At 47.4% G+C, this 15,606-nt stretch overlaps 2 protein-coding genes across 2 annotated transcripts; both read right to left on the bottom strand.

The window, feature by feature from the left end:
- Positions 1-287: 287 nt before the first annotated feature.
- HIGD2A (HIG1 hypoxia inducible domain family member 2A) lies at positions 288-1,257 on the bottom strand. Its single transcript, XM_037164021.2, has 2 exons — positions 1,047-1,257; positions 288-704 (listed from the first exon to the last, which is right to left on the bottom strand). The coding sequence occupies exons 1-2, from the start codon at positions 1,198-1,200 to the stop codon at positions 538-540; spliced, it is 321 nt and encodes a 106-aa protein (XP_037019916.1). The 5' UTR covers positions 1,201-1,257; the 3' UTR covers positions 288-537.
- A 7,362-nt stretch (positions 1,258-8,619) lies between these two features.
- Positions 8,620-9,018, bottom strand: LOC119052713 (60S ribosomal protein L36a-like). The gene has a single exon (XM_053663409.1). The coding sequence runs from the start codon at positions 8,994-8,996 to the stop codon at positions 8,676-8,678; it is 321 nt and encodes a 106-aa protein (XP_053519384.1). The 5' UTR covers positions 8,997-9,018; the 3' UTR covers positions 8,620-8,675.
- Positions 9,019-15,606: the final 6,588 nt, after the last annotated feature.

Genomic DNA, 15,606 nt, shown 5'->3' with positions numbered 1-15,606 from the left:
AATAGAAGCACAGGGGAGGGCCGAATCCCTGCCTGTCAGGACGACCACAGGCCTAGTCTTAAGGCTTGTCTACTGCAAGTTTGGAAATTATGGGAAAGATTCTTTTCCCTCTCCCAAATAGTATCATCCTAGGGAATCTCTACTCTTTACAAATGCCCTCGCTGCAGGGAAGTCTGCAAATCACTGGGTCATATCATTTCTAAGGGCCTGTGCAGTGTTTAATGCATTTACACCTAAAACCAAAGACCAGATACCTTGTGGGTGAGACTGGGAATGAACTGATAAAATTACAAGTGGATCAGAGTTTATTAAGTAGGGAGTGGCGAAGGTGAGGCAAAGTAGAAGTATGCAACACCCAAGCAGAAGGGAACCTAAGATTCCGGGGGGGGGGGGGGGGGGAGGATGATTTATTCAATTGGCCACTTCCTCCCCCATTGACACAGGGGCTTGTCAGGGAGTAAGTCCGGTGGCAGGGCTGGTGGTTGTTCCTGGGCCTGGGAATGAACTCCGAGGAGCTTTCAAGGCCAGGCCGTGGGCTTAGGGTCGAGATTTAAGAGCAGATGCTGCCAAACCCACCAAGATGGCTGCGATCGTGAAGCCCTGGGCGGCGATCCGGGTACGCATCATGAGCTGGGAGCGATGGCTCTGACCCCGGTGGAAGCAGTAGAGGCCGTAGGCGAGGGCGGTCACCGTGCCCAGACAGCCTGAGGAGGGGTACAAAGTGCGGAGTGGTAGGTCCATCCCCACAATGTGCTTTCTTTCTCACGGGTCGAGATCTCAATTCAGGAGCTTGTGTCGTCGGGTTGCGTGCGGGTGGTAGCGGGGGAAGAGGTAGGAGGTGTTGGTCCCTCAGGGTTCTGGGAGTTACAGAGTCCGCCCCATCCCATTCCTGCTCCAATCAAATTCACCTCTGACCGCCCGGCCCCTTCGCAACAAGTCTGGTCCGTGGTCATTCCGGACCCACCCGGCTCCTTGGTTCTTTCCTATTTCACTTCCCCCCGAAAGCACTGTCCTCTCCATCTACAGTTCCTTCAGTACCCGCTTACCTATGGGTACCATTGGATTCTCGCGAGTCTTGCGAAGGAACTTTTCCTTGAAGCTTTCCTGATTGCTGTACACACTGGGGCTAAAGCCCTCAATGACTGGGGGCTGCGATGGTTCAAAGGGTACCTCTGGAGTCACAGGGCCAGGAGTCGCCATGTCTAGATCAACAAGCAGCGGGAGAAAATGGGTATTCTAAGCTCCGCCTCCTGCTGAAGTCATTAAACGGGGCGGGAAAAGAAACATGCTGACCTCTGTACGCAGGCGCAAACACCCATTGCATTCAGGGAGTTGTAGTAATCAGCATTGTATCTGTACGGGATGGACTACATTTCCCAAAATGCCCGGCAACCGTGCGTGGCCCGGGCGTGGAGTTTGCTTCAGGAGGTGTTGGAATTGAAGGAGCGGAGCACTGCCAATGCGTTGCTCGGCACGATTCCCAAGTCCAAGGGCAAGGCCCGGAGGCAGAAATTCGGTTACAGTGTTAACCGGAAGCGTCTTAGCCGGAATGCTCGAATGAAGGCAGCCCCAAGGATCGAGTGGTGAGGCAGCCGGGGTTCAGGAGGCAGAGGGTCTGGCCGGAATGGCCGGGGAGTTGACAGTTCCACGATCTCCCTCTTTTTGTCCGTAGCTCACATCCGACACGCCTGGTACCACGGCAAATCTGTGCGGCTGAACCTGGCCGAGATGGGGGTTGGTTGTGGACTCCAACAAGACGGTGCCCGTCCATAAGAGAAAGGTACTGACTGGTCAGGGTCTCGGCCCTTGCCCCGCCCTTTGCCCCGCCCCCCTCGGCGGTACTTATCCAAGTTTCAGGACTTCATCCTGGCTTCCAAGTTTCTCACGCCCTTCTTGGGTGTGTGACTTCACACAGCCAACTCGGCTAGCCTGCACTGACAGGTTGAGGGTCCTTATTTATTATTCATTCATTCATTCATTCATTCATTCATTCATTCATTCATTCATTTTTAGAGAGTGGAAGGGAGGGAGCAAGAGAGGGAGAGAAACATCAATGTATTATTGCCCTGGTTGAGGGTCCCTATTAGACTTCTCTCATACTTCCTCCTCAGTTCAGATTGGACATTGGTTAAAGTTCGCCTATCCTCCATTTTTTTTTCTTGAAATTAACCTGTTTGGGTCCCTTGGCATCTTAATGGTATTTTCCAGAATTTATCTTTTCCTGCCTTTACGTTTCCTGATAAAATACTCCCCACAGTTTGGGATCTTAACTTACTCTTCCTTACACCTCTCTCCAGTCATCTAATTGACCCTGGTCTTAACTTTCCTGGGGCTAGTTTCTCCAGAATAAGCCTTTTTTGGGACAACCCTTTCAAAAATAGCACCCTTTACCACCCAGTTAATTCTTCTTGGTTTTATTTGAATTCATAGCACTTGTAAATACTTGATGGTATACTATGTATGTATTTACCTCTTTATTCCGAGTCTCTTTTCCTGAACATAATCTTTATTCCGGTTTTGTTCACTAGTAAATCCCCAGTGGTGCTTAGGATGTGACTAGTGCTTAATAAATAGTCTTGTCTAGAAATCTCAGTTATTTAGAGTGATATCTTCATATGCTGTGGTTGCAGGTTCGATCCTGGGTCAGGACACATACTAGAATCAACCAATAAATGCATAAATAAGTGGAACAACAAATCAGTGTTTTCTCTCCATCTCTCTAAAATCAGTTAAGTAAATAAATGGTTTACCTACTGTGTGGGTTTGGTGATTGAACTTGTCCCATTGCCTTTAGGCGAGTTTCTTTTTATTCTTTCACGCCAGAGGAAAATGTCAGTACTAATGTGAAGCTGTAGCCAAGCTTTATGGGGTTGCTCCTCCTTACAGAGAAGGTTTTCGCAGTCTCTCCCTAGTTGTAAATTATAAAGCACTTTCAGGTGCATTGTTTCATTTGCAGTGAGGCAGGCAAGGGGTATTATGTCAGTTTCATTAATAGGCACAGAAGAATTGCTTGCTTGGATCTCTTGAGAACTGTGAAGCCTCCAGGGCATTGGTTCTCTTTGTCATCAATTCCTGCTTGATGTTGTATGTGGATCCCTAGGGGTCACGTGGTTGTGTAGTGAAAGTCAGGAGCCTCTAGAATTTTCCTGCAACCAGGATCTTTGTCTACCAGTCTCTGCTGTCTGCAGGTGAAGGCCATGGAGGTGGATGCAGAGAATAGGCCTCGGGAACTCACGTAGAAACCCCGTGTGCTAAATGCCAGGTGCTGGCCACATTCCTGTAGGTCTCCATCCTGTACAGTCAGAGCTGGAAGGGGTCCTCAGGTGTTTTCCTTTTATGGGGGGAGACCCGAACTTCAGAGGGAAGAGGTGAGCTGGTTCAGGGCTCACAGTCCAGGAACTGTGTCCCCAGGTGGGACATTTTCACTGTACTGATGAGACTCAAGTGTGTGAAGGGAGGTCAGAGATGCCCAGGTTTCTTAAATGGTAATGGGAAAAAATACAATAAATATTAAATAGGACTTTCGCCAAGATGGAGGCGTAGGTGGGAACACTTTTCCTCCTCACACAACCAAATCTAAAAACAACAAAGTTTTAACAACAATATACATAACCAAGCCATACAGAAAATCAAATACAGAGTCCAGAAACAATAGACCACTCAGCTAAACCGGTGAGAGGGGTGAAACCAGCAGCGGAGCCGGTCGGGCAAAAAAGATCTGGGTGGTGCACAGGCAGCCGGGGGCGCAGATCCCACATGTGGGCTAGCTATGGGCTGAACCCAGGGAACAGGCACTGCTGGCTGTCTGCAGTTGGTCGTACATTTGCACGCAGATAAACCAGTGAAGAGGCGAGTGTTGAGACAGATCTCGCAGGCCCCAGCGACTGGCGCAGGGAGGCAGACTCTCACATTTGCCCTCGGATAAGCAGGTGGGGGTGAGCGGAGAGGACCGCCATTGCTCCCTCTCTGACCTTGCCCCCACATATAGCATCACAAACCTGTGACCCCGCCCCAGAGCCGAGAAATCTAAGCGATGAAGAAATAGCCAAACTTTCAGATGCACAGTTCAAAACACTGGTGATCAGGATGCTCACAGAACTGGTTGATTTTAGTCACAAATTAGAGGAATAAATGAAGGCTAACCTAATTGAAATGAATGGAAATGCACAGGAAACCAATAGTAATGGAAAGGAAACTGGGACTCAAATCAAAGGAGTGGGCCAGAAAGAGGAAAAAAATGACCAAACAGAAAATGATGAAGAAATAAGAATTCAAAAAAAAAAAAATGAGGAGAGGCTTAGGAACCTCCAGAACATCTTTAAACGTTCCAACATCCGAATTATAGGAGTACCAGAAGGGGGAAAGGAACAGCCACTAGTGGAAAACTTATTTGAACAAATAATAAAGGAGAATTTCCCTAATCTGGCAAAGGAAATAGACTTCCAGGAAATCCAGGAAGCTCAGAGAGTACCAAAGAAGGTGAACCCAAGAAGGAACACACTAAGTCACATCATAATTATATTAGCCAAGATGAAAATGGAGAGAATTCTAGAAGCAGCAAGAGATAAGGGGACAGTCACCTACAAAGGAGTTCCCATCAGATTGTCAGTGAATTTCTCTAAAGAGACCTTACAGACAAGAAGGGACTGGAAAGAAGTATTCCAAGTCATGAAAATGAAAGACCTACAACCAAGATTGCTCTATCCAGCAAAGTTTTCATTTAGAATAGAAGGACAGATAAAGTGCTTCTCAGAGAGGATCAAATTCAAGGAGTTCATCATCACCAAGTTCTCATTATATGAAATGTTAAAGGGACTTACCTAAGAAAAAGAAGATAAAAAATATGAACAGTGAAAGGACAGCAAACTCACAGTTATTAACAACCACACCTAAAACAAAAGCAAATTAAGAGGACAGCTAGTTCAGGAGTGAACCATAGAAATGAAGATCACATGAAGGGTTAGCAACAAGGGAGTGGGAGAAGGAGAAGGGAGAAGAAGGTACAGAGAATAAGTAGCATAGACAGTAGATAGAAAATAGATGGGGGGAGGGTAAGAATAGTAGGGGAAATATAGAATCTAAAGAACTTGAGACGTGTTCATGAACTAAAGTGGGGAGAATGGTGGAGGAGGGGTGTGCAGGGTGGAGGGGAACGGAGGAGAGGAAATAGAACAAATGTAATGGCATAATCAATAAAAAAAGTTAAAAAAATAAAATGAATTAAACATTCTCAAAAAAATATTAAATACATTAAAAAAACCTGCAAATAAACTTTCTGCAAATAAACTTCCAGCCCCTCCCCCGGAAATGTCCAGGTCTCTAAGAGGATAGAAAAATAAACCGTTAAGTCTTAGGCATGTATTTCAGCTTCTGAAGAATTTGAGGATGAACAGTGTTTTAGACAGTCCACCATTTCATTTAATCTTCCCAGTGACGAATCAGTTTCATGTCTATTAAGGCCATAGAGACTGAACATTGAAATGGAAGGTAGTACATTTGGCATGAAAGCAGGAGTGCTGTGGAACTCTCCATACATCCTTCCTCTCATCTGTCTGGGATTTTAGCTGTCCTCCTGAACATAAAAGGGTTTGGATGGCCACACATTCAATGTAGAATCCCTCAACTTTCTGTCTTCAGTGTATCTCAGTGATTCTCTTAAGAATTGCATATACAGCCCTGGCTGGTGTAGTTCAGTAGATTGAGCATGGGCTGGGAACCAAAGGGTCGCCAGTTTGATTCCCAGTCAGGGCACATGCCTGGGTTGTGGGCCAGGTCCCCAGTCATGTGAGAGGCAACCACACATTGATGCTTCTCTTCCTATCTTTCTCCTTCCCTTCCCCTCTCTCTAAAATAAATACATAAAATCTTTTATATATATATATATATATATATATATATATATATATATATATATATATAAATTTTTTATTTTAGAGAGCAGAAGGGGGAGGGAGAGAAACGTCAATTTGTCGTTTTTCTTGATGGAATTTTTTAGAGAGTGAGGGAGGGAGGGAGAAAGACATTGATCATTTACCTCTTATACACCCCCAACTGGGGACCTGGCCTGCACCCCAGATCTGTGCTTTAACTGGGAATCAAACCTGCAGCCTTTCAGTTCCCAGGCAGGTGCACAATCCACTGAGCCACACCAGCTAGGGTGGGGCTTGTGAGGTTCTCATTGGCACCTCTTTGCAGAGGAACTGGAGGCTGTGACTGGCTGACTTCATTCCCTCTCATCCTTATAGTTGGATCCATATCATCAGCACAGGCTGGTTTGGTTTTGTTATGGAACATAAAGTGCAGCCCTGCTGCCGGACACCACCCTCTTCCAGGGGTGTCCAACCAGAGATGCCGCCCAGCACAAAATTGTAAATTTACTTGAAACTTTCTTTTACTCATCAGTTTTTGTGTTTGTGTATTTAATGTGTGGCCCGAGACAACTCTTCTTCCAGTGTGGCCCAGAGACACCAAAAGGTTGGACACCCCCACTAGGCAAAAGTCCAGAGGCAAAGGTTTGGTGATAAAGGAAAGGAGTCTTTATTCAGAACCTTCACAGATTTGGATAACACCTTTCCACGCGCACTAGTCACTCAAGCCTGTCAATTAAAACTAAACTCTAGGACTTCCGCCAAGATGGAGGCATAGGTGGATGTGCCATGCCTTCTCACACAACCAAGTTTAGAGACAACTAAATATTAGCAATAGAAAACACAGCCAGAACACGGAAAATTGAACTTTTCGGAAGTCCGTAAACAACAAATTCTTCAGCCTGACCGGTAAGGGGCGAAACCAGCGGCTGGTGAAGCGGGATTGCACAGGAGGACTCGGTCAGACGGACTCAGGCGCGGAATCCAGGCACAGGGTTGGACCTAGTGAACGACCGCGGAGGAGACAGCAGGGGCGCGGTACTGCGTGTTGACTGTGGTCGCTCACATGTGCGCGGGCGGACAGGCGAGGGAGTGGGCGGTTGGACCAGGGCCTGCGGGTCCCCAGGGCAAGCGGCAGTCGAGGGCGCCGCCATTTCCCTGCTCTGACCCCACCTCCACATACAGCGTCATAACCCAGCAACTCTGAGTGGCCCGGCCCAGGTGAACCACCTAAGATGCTAATCCTCACCCAGCTGTGAGAAACAGCAGAGGGGGTCGCCATTTCCCCGCTCTGACCACGCCCCCACATACAGCGTCACAACCCAGCAACCTGGGAGTCCAAGGCACCGCTTCTCACACTTAAAGGGCCAGAACAGACCAAAAATGTCACAAGATCTCAAAGCCCCAGAGCCCATAGATCTAAGCGATGAAGAAATAGCAAAACTCTCAGACGCACAGTTTAAAACACTGGTCATCAGGATCCTCACAGAACTGGTTGATTATACCCACAAATTAGACAAATATATGAAGGCGAAACTAATTGAAATGAATGGAATTGCACAGGACACCAATGGCAATGAAAAGGAAACTGGGACTCAAATCAATGGAGTGGACCAGAAGAAAGCAAATAATGGCCAAACAGAAAAGAGTCAAGCAAGAATTCAAAGAAATGAGGAGAGTCTTAGGAACCTCCAGGACATCTTTAAACGCTCCAACATCCGAATTATAGGGGTACCAGAAGGGGGAAAGGCACAGCCACCAGTGGAAAACTTATTTGAACAAATAATAAAGGGAGAATTTCCCCAATCTGGCAAAGGAAATAGACTTCCAGGAAATCCAGGAAGCTCAGAGAGTCCCCCAAAGAAGTTGGACCCAAAAAGGAACACACCAAGGCACATCATAATTACATTAGCCAAAATTAAAATGAAGGAGAGAATCCTAGAAGCAGCAAGAGCTAGGGGACAGTCACCTACAAAGGAGTCCCCATCAGACTGTCAGCGGATTTCTCAAAAGAGACCTTACAGACAAGAAGGGGCTGGAAAGAGGTATTCCAAGTCATGAAATCCAAAGACCTACAACCAAGATTGCTCTATCCAGCAAAACTTTCATTTAGAATGGAAGGACAGATAAGGTGCTTCTCAGATAAGATCAAATTCAAGGAGTTCATCATCACCAAGCCCTTATTATATGAAATGTTAAAGGGACTTATCTAAGAAAAAAGAAGTTAAAGAAACATGAACAGTGAAAGGACAACAAACTCATAGTTATTAACAACCACACCTAAAACAAAAGCAAACTAAAAGGACAGCTAGATCAGGAGTGGAAACATAGAAATGAAGATCTCAAGGAGGGTTAGCAACAGGGGAGTGGGAGGAGGGGGGGGAGAAGGTACAGAAAATAAGTAGCATAGACAGTAGATAGAAAATAGATGGGGGGGGCAAGAATAGCATAGGAAATATAGAATCTAAAGGACTTGAGACACATGGTCATAAACTAAAGGGGGGGTAATGGTGGGGATGGGGGGGTAGGGTGGAAGGGAATGAAGGGGGGAATAGAACAACTGTAACAGCATAATCAATAAAAAACTAAAAAAAAAAACAAAACTAAACTCTAACACCTGACTTCTAGCATTTCCCCTATTGGTTTTAAGATTTTTTAAAACAAATAATTTAAACAAATTAAAACACTTTTCTTTGTTCTTTTTGCTCTGGGATAATTTATGTATTTTAATTAATTGATTAATTAATTATTTTTTTTTGAAGATATCCTCATGATTTTATTGTCACATAATAAAACAAAAAATGAAGCTTAGAACTGGATGACTTGGCCCTTTCTCTTCTTGTCTCCTCCCAGTTCAAAATGCTTGCATCTCTTAATAGCCAGCATTCTCTTAGATCTGCAGTTGGGCTCAACACATTCAAGCCTCAGCACAATCTTCTTCGTAGTTTTAGCCTTTTTCCGGAAAATCGGCTTAGTCTGCCCACCATAGCCACTCTGCTTCCTGTCATAACGCCGCTTCCCCTGTGCATACAGAGAATCCTTGCCCTTCTTGTACTGTGTTACTTTGTGGGGTTGATGCTTGCCATACTTCTTACAGAAAGTCCGGCGGGTTTTAGGAACGTTCACCATGTTTGCTAGAGCACTAATGGCACGGAAAAGCTGATTAATTAATTTTTTAGGATTTTATTAATTTATCTTCAGAGAGAAGGGAAGGGAGAGAAGAAGAGAGGGAAAGAAACCTCAGTGTGCGGTTGCCCCTCACATGCCCCCCACTGGGGACCCGGCCTGCAACCCAGGCACGTGCCCTGACTGGGAATCGAACTTGTGGACCTTTGGTTTGCAGGCCCGAGCTCAATCCACCGAGCCACAACAGCCAGGGCTTATTTTATTTTTAGAGAGTGGGAAAGGGAGGGAGAAAGACAGGGAGAGAGCCACCAAATGGTTGCCTCTCGCACGCCTGGAACTGGGAAGCAACCCAGGCATGCACCCTGACTGGGAATCAAACCAGTGACCTTTTGGTTCTCAAGCAGGCACTCAGTCCATTGAGCCACACCAGCCAGGGCTAATTTTAAGATTTTATTTATTTTTATTTTTAGAGAGAGAGGAAGGTAGGGAGAGAAACATCAATGTGTGAGAGCAACATTGATTAGTTGCCTCTCACACGCCCCCAGCTGGGGACCTGGTACACACCCAGGCATGTGCACTGACTGGGAATCAAACCAGCAACTTTTTGGTTCACAGGCTGGCGCTCAATCCACTGAGACACACGAGCCAGCCTGCCCCCCCCCCCCCCCCCCCCCGTTAGATTTAAATGTCTTATTTCTATAGGGTTAGTTTATAAACTAAAACAACATGAGATACAAAACCTACACAGTTTTGGAGAATGGCAGAATCTGGCTCAGAGCCTGGCCTCTCTAGAACACCCAAAGAAGAGTAACTGCCACCCTCTGCCAGGCTGCCCTGATAGTAGACTGTGCGTGGAGTTTTTTTCCATTCAAAATACCATCTGCTGGGAAACGCAGGCAACTGCAGCACCATCACCCGGCCATCACTGAGGAAGCAGAGCGAGGGCCAGCAAGCCCGCCAGCCAAGGAGCCCTAGAGCTTTTCTTTTCTTTCAAACCTTTTTGCTCATAATTGCATGTCCTGTAGAGGCATTCAACTCAGCCAGTCCTGTCCTAGACTGTTTATTGTGGCTTGGGCAAACTCCGCCTACGGCCCCGCCCTGCTCCTCCCCCGTGTTCTGATCAGATCTCTCTGATTCCAACCAAAAGCAAAGATGGAGCAGTCCCAAGGCTCTGGCCTCACAGAGATGACAGTCATCCTGGGCTGACAACACTTCCATCTTCAGACATGCTGGGGAGGTGGCTGGTTCTATCTCTATTACTGCTCCACTGATGAGCATTAGCACATGGAAGACTTTGAAAGTTTGGCTTTGAAGATCTTTATTATTTTTATTTTTTCAAGTTAATCATTTTTATTTTTCAGTCACATTCGACACATATCACAACTTACTAAGTGATTATCCCAATAAATCTGCCGTCTGTCCGACAGCATCTACTGGCATCAGGTCCCATTGACTTTTCCCCTGTGCTAAACTTCATGGCTTCAGGACGTCAGGACAGTTCTGTCACGACCACTTGGTGCTTCTTAATCCTGTCACTCTTTTCTCTCATTCTCCCGAATCCACTCCCATCTGGCAAATGTCACGACATTCTCTGTGAGTCTGTTTCTTTTCTGACTGGTGGTTTACTTTTTTAAGATTCATTTGTTGATAATGTATTTATTGCCATTTTAATGTCTTTATTTTTGATTCTTCTTAAAGAAGACCCTTTAACATTTATATAATACTGGTTTGGTGGTGATGAACTCCTTTAGCTTTTTCTTGTCTGGGAAGTTCTTTATCTGTCCTTTGATTCTAAATAATAGCCTTGCTGAGTAGAGTAATCTTGGTTGTAGGTCTCTGCTTTTCATCATTTTGGATATTTCTTGCTAGTTCCCTCAAGCCTGCAGTCTTTGTTGAGAATCTAGCTGACAGTCTTATGGGAACTCCCTTGTAGGTAACTGATTGCTTTTCTCTTGTTGCTTTTAAGATTCTCTGTTTGTCTTTAACTTTTTGCATTTCATCTATGATGTATCTTGGAGTGGGCCTCCTTGGGTTCATCTTGTCTGGGACCGTCTGTGCTTCCTGGACTTGTCTGTCTCTTTCCTTCACCAGGTTAGGGACGTCTTCTGCCATTACTTTTTCAAGTAGGTTTCCAGTTTCTTGCTCTCTCTCTCGTCCCTGAGGCGTGGCCACAATGTGAGTGTTGGAGGGCTTGAAGTCATCCCAGAGGGTTCCTACACTGTCTTCGTTGTTTTTGTTTTTCCATTTTTGCTGTTCTGATTGGGTATTTTTTGCTTCCTTATATTCCAAATTGCTGTTTTGACTGTCAGCTTCATCTACTCTGTTACCGATTCCCTATAAATTAGTTTTTATTTCAGTTTGTGCATCTTCATCTCTCACTCGGCCTTTTTTGTGCTGCTGAGGCTCTCGCTGAGTTCATTGAGCACCCTTATGAACAGTTTTGAAATCTGTAGTAGATTGCTCGTCTCCTTAGTGTTTAGTTCTGTTTCTGGAGTTGTGTTCTGTTTTTTCATTTGGGAGCTATCTCTTTGTTTCCTTAGTTGGGCAGGCTCTGTGTGTTTTCTTCTATGTGTTAGGTAGACCTGCTGTGGAGTAGGGGTTCTGTAGGGCCCAGGGGCACAGCTACCCCGATCACCAAGGCAGGGTACTCGGGTGTGCTGCACCCCTGCAAACCAACATGGGCTGCGTATGCCCAGCTCTCATAGTTGAGCCTTGATTGCTGTTTACCCCAATGTTGATCAGCTGCAAGGACTGGCTGCCACCACCACCCTCTGACCACAGTGGAGGATCAGCTATGCTGGGGTGACGCCACAGAGCAGGGGACACTTGATCCCCAATGATGAGAAACAACAGGCTGTGAGCAGTCGGTCTGGGGGAACAGCATTCCCACAAGAGGTGACAAGTGCAGAGGCCCTGAGGCAGGACTAGCCTAGGCTTCGCCTGATGCCAAGGCTGCTCCTGGGGCCTGAGGTCAGAGGGCACAGGGCTGGGGAAGGCACCTCTGGATAAAGTGGCCCAGAGTAGGGGGGGGGCAGGGCAAAGCAGCCTCGCTCAGCAGGGGCAGAGCATCACTGATGCAGGGCAATGGCAGGTGGCCCTGAGGCTCTGAGACCCGTGTCCCATCTCCACCCGCAGGGCCTCCGAGGAGGCTTTCGTGAAGGAATCCAAGGAGGACAGCCCAGGCACAGAGTGGGAGAAGGTGGCCCAGCTGTGTGTCTTCAACCCCAAGAGCAGCAAGCAGTGCAAAGACGTGTCCCGCCTGCGCTCCGTGCTCATGTCCCTGAAGCAGACGCCACTGTCCCGCTAGGGGCCTGCCACCAGCACGGCCACAGAGCTTGGGCAGGCCCAGGGCAGAGGAGGAGCAGCTGCTTCTGGCAGAGGGGAGGGAAGCCTCCAGCAGCTGCTGCACAGCCCACCTACTCTCCCCACGGCCCAGGGCCGGGCAGGGAACACACTGGCCCTCTCACCCTCATTCCCTCCTGGCCCTGTGGCCCAGCCCCTCACACCGCCTCTCAGTCCACAGAGTTGTGACTGTCCCTCCCGATGTATTTTTTCTCGGCTTAAAGGGTGTGTTGTTAACTCTTTTTACACTTATTTATTACCATTCTCGTTTCTCTGGAAGCCACAAATGGTGTCAGGGCTCAGTTTGTGCTTAGAACTTCCTGAGCCCCATGGCCTTGAGAGAAGAGGAGGCTCTTGCCCTGGAAGCCCGGGAGCTCCCAGCTGGAAGGGGCCCCGTCCTGGCTGCCTGGGTCTGCTGCCTCCACCCGCAGGAGGAAGGAACCTGTCACAGTCTCACAGAATGCTGTTGCCATTTGACCTCTTCTGGTCCTTGAACCGGCCTGTGAGATGGTGCTCCTGGTGTTCCCATCATGCAGTGCAGGCACAAGGCTCCCAGAGCATCAGGGGCTTGAAGTGGGGGGGGGGGGGGGGGCAGAGGCCAGAGCAGGGGCTCCCCATGGAGGCTCATCTCAGCCTGGCAGAGAGGCCGGTGAAGGTGGCCTCCGCCAGCTCCCCTTCTGTGGGACTGGCAGGGGCTGTGCCTGTGGAGGGCCCAGGGCTCCCTTTCCTTCAGCTGCGCCCCCTGTGGATTTGGGATAAAGAGCCTTGACCACACCTTCTTGCCCTGCAAAAGAGGTTGTAGACCTGGCTTCTTTCAAAGTACTGTGACCTACACAGTGACTGAAAAGACTAGAGTCACTGCCAGCCGACTTAGTTCCACAGAACTGCTGTGACAGCGTCTGACACGTGTGTCTTAGAGCCACAGAGCACCCTTCTCTCCTGGAGGAGTGACATGTGGGTGTCAGCAGGGCCCCATCCCTCTGAGGGCCCAGGGGAGGGTGGTGTAGGCTTCTCTGTCTCCCGGCCCCCTGCTCTGGCGGTTCTTGGCCTGTAGATGCATCACTACAGTCCTGAGTTCACCTTCCCACAGCCTGTCCTCTATGTGCGTCTGTCTTTGTCCCGATTACCCCCTTTTAATAAGGAAAACTAGTCATGTTGGGTTGGGGCCCACCTTAGTCTCATTTTAACTGGATTACCTCTGTAAACACCCCATTTCCAAGTAAGGTCAAATCTGAGTTTTATGATTGAATTCAACATAGCTTTTCTAGGGTGCTGTGGGGGCGACCTCTTTTGCGAGGTCCCTCCGGTGCCACGGACACGTGTGAATGAATAAATATGGCTGAGACAAGACGAGATCTGTTTGGGGATGGAGGAGTGGGCTGTGGCCAGTTTCTCTGGGGAGAAAGAGGCCAGTAACGGCCAGTTTCTCCGAAGAGAAAAAGGCCCCGAGCACCCTCTTCCATAGCCTCTTATTGGGTTGTAATACACAGGAATACAGGGCGGCAAGGATCAAACAGTAGATAACATTTCAAATAGGTCTGAGGGTTTCAGTCTGAGTCAGTGTCTGTCAGGAAGAGAGTTGCAGAAACTTTGCGAGACATACTCATTTCCTCTTGGACCTTTATCATATGAATGAAAGCACTCTGAGCAGAGCAGATTTCACAGGTTTATCAGCATTTTGTGATGCTAGATTTTCCCTCAGGACATGCTCTAGCAAAGCAAGAAGCTGCACTTCTCCCCAACAGGTATTTAGGCTTAAGGGGATTAGAGCCAGGAAGCCCTTCTTCCAGAGAACATGGGGACTCAGGCTTTGACAAAGCTGGGGGCCAAGAGTCCATTGCTGTCTGTTGCAGCCCTGGAGTCCTTCCATGAAGGCCTCCCAGGTGATCAAGTCTGGCTTAGGTTGCCCCCCGCTGTGAGGGGTCTTACCCGTCATTGACTTCCAACCAAGCTCTGGGGGCAGGGAGAGGAACTGAGGCAGCATTTGCTACCAGAGACAGGCTTTGTCTCCTGTGGCTGGCATTCCAGAGGTCCTCTCTCATCTTTAGCTACGAGGGGTAGAGATACAATTCCTAAAATCAGGCAGAGCGGTCTACAACAGGGTGCACAGTAATGGTAACAGTTAAAAAATACTACTGAGGAATATAAAGTACAGCATAGGGAATATAGTCAATAATGTAATAAGCATGTATGGTGTCAGATGCGTACTAACTGGGGTATTTGTAAGGTATGTAAATGTCTAATCAGTATGTTATATACCTGAAACATGAAATTTTATGTCAACTAATTAAAAATAATTGTATTAAAATCATTTTAATTATTTTAATAATTTTTTTTTTTAGAGAGAGGGGACAATAGGGAGAAAGAGGGAGAGAAACATCAATGTGGGAGAGAAACAGATTTGTTGCCTCTTGCAGGCCCCCCAACCGGGAACCTGGTTCTCAACCCAGGCATGTCCCAGACTGGGAATCTAACCAGTGATCTTTTGGCTTGCAGGCCTGCACATTGTTTTGGCCTGGCTGGGTAGTTCAGTAGCTAGAGCTTTGTCCTGATACAACAAGGTTGTTGCTTCAAAATCTGGTCAGTGTACATACAAGAAGTAACCAGTGAATGCATAAGTAAGTGGAACAACAAGGTGATGTTTTTCTTGCTCCTTTCCTCTCTAAATCCATTGAAAACATTCAGAAAATTGTAACCATCCTCTTTAGTTGTGACATAGTCCTTATCAATCTATGTTCTTGAGTCTTGAAGCAAGGGACACCACAATGACTGTTCTACACACATTAGCTTTGCCTTAAGCTGAGAGACCACAGACAGGACAAGCAATGTAGCTGACCCTGGTCGTGCACTTCTCAAATCTAGACTGTGTCAGGATGATCCAGAAGTGGGTATTTTCTTTACTCCCCCTTTCCCATCCTGGCCACTTGCAGCTTGTATTGGAATTAATGGAGTCACACATGAAAGGAACTAGGTCCAAATCAGCACTTCCCAGATGACTGTAGCCACAGACTAGAATGCTTGTTTAACAGTGCACGACTACAAAAGTGACAGGTGGCCAGTCTTGCAGAGTTTGCTCAGGTCCCCAGCCTCCTTTCCTCCTTAACTCCAAGACACCAGGCACACAAACCACTGACAGTGCTCCGTACACTCCACCAGATTGTTCTCTGAGCCCATTTCCTGTTAAGTGCAGCAAGAACCACAGCAGGATGGTCTGGATTTGAGGTGCTCTCAGGAGGTGGGAGGGGTGTGAGGAACAGAAGCACAGGGGAGG

The sequence above is a fragment of the Artibeus jamaicensis genome, unplaced genomic scaffold (assembly GCF_021234435.1).
Source record: "Artibeus jamaicensis isolate MK-2021 breed Jamaican fruit bat unplaced genomic scaffold, CSHL_Jam_final contig_1085, whole genome shotgun sequence".
Lineage (NCBI taxonomy): Eukaryota > Metazoa > Chordata > Mammalia > Chiroptera > Phyllostomidae > Artibeus > Artibeus jamaicensis.
The sequence above is the reverse complement of the archived record's forward strand: the minus strand, read 5'-3'. Positions and strand labels throughout refer to the sequence as shown.

Coding starts and splice junctions, on each gene's coding strand:
- HIGD2A (XM_037164021.2), bottom strand. CDS start 1,200: ATGGCGACTCCTGGCCCTGTGACTCCAGAGGTACCCTTTGAACCATCG. Junction 705..1,046: donor GAATCCAATGGTACCCATAG/GTAAGCGGGTAC, acceptor ACCCCTCCTCAG/GCTGTCTGGGCACGGTGACC.
- LOC119052713 (XM_053663409.1), bottom strand. CDS start 8,996: ATGGTGAACGTTCCTAAAACCCGCCGGACTTTCTGTAAGAAGTATGGC.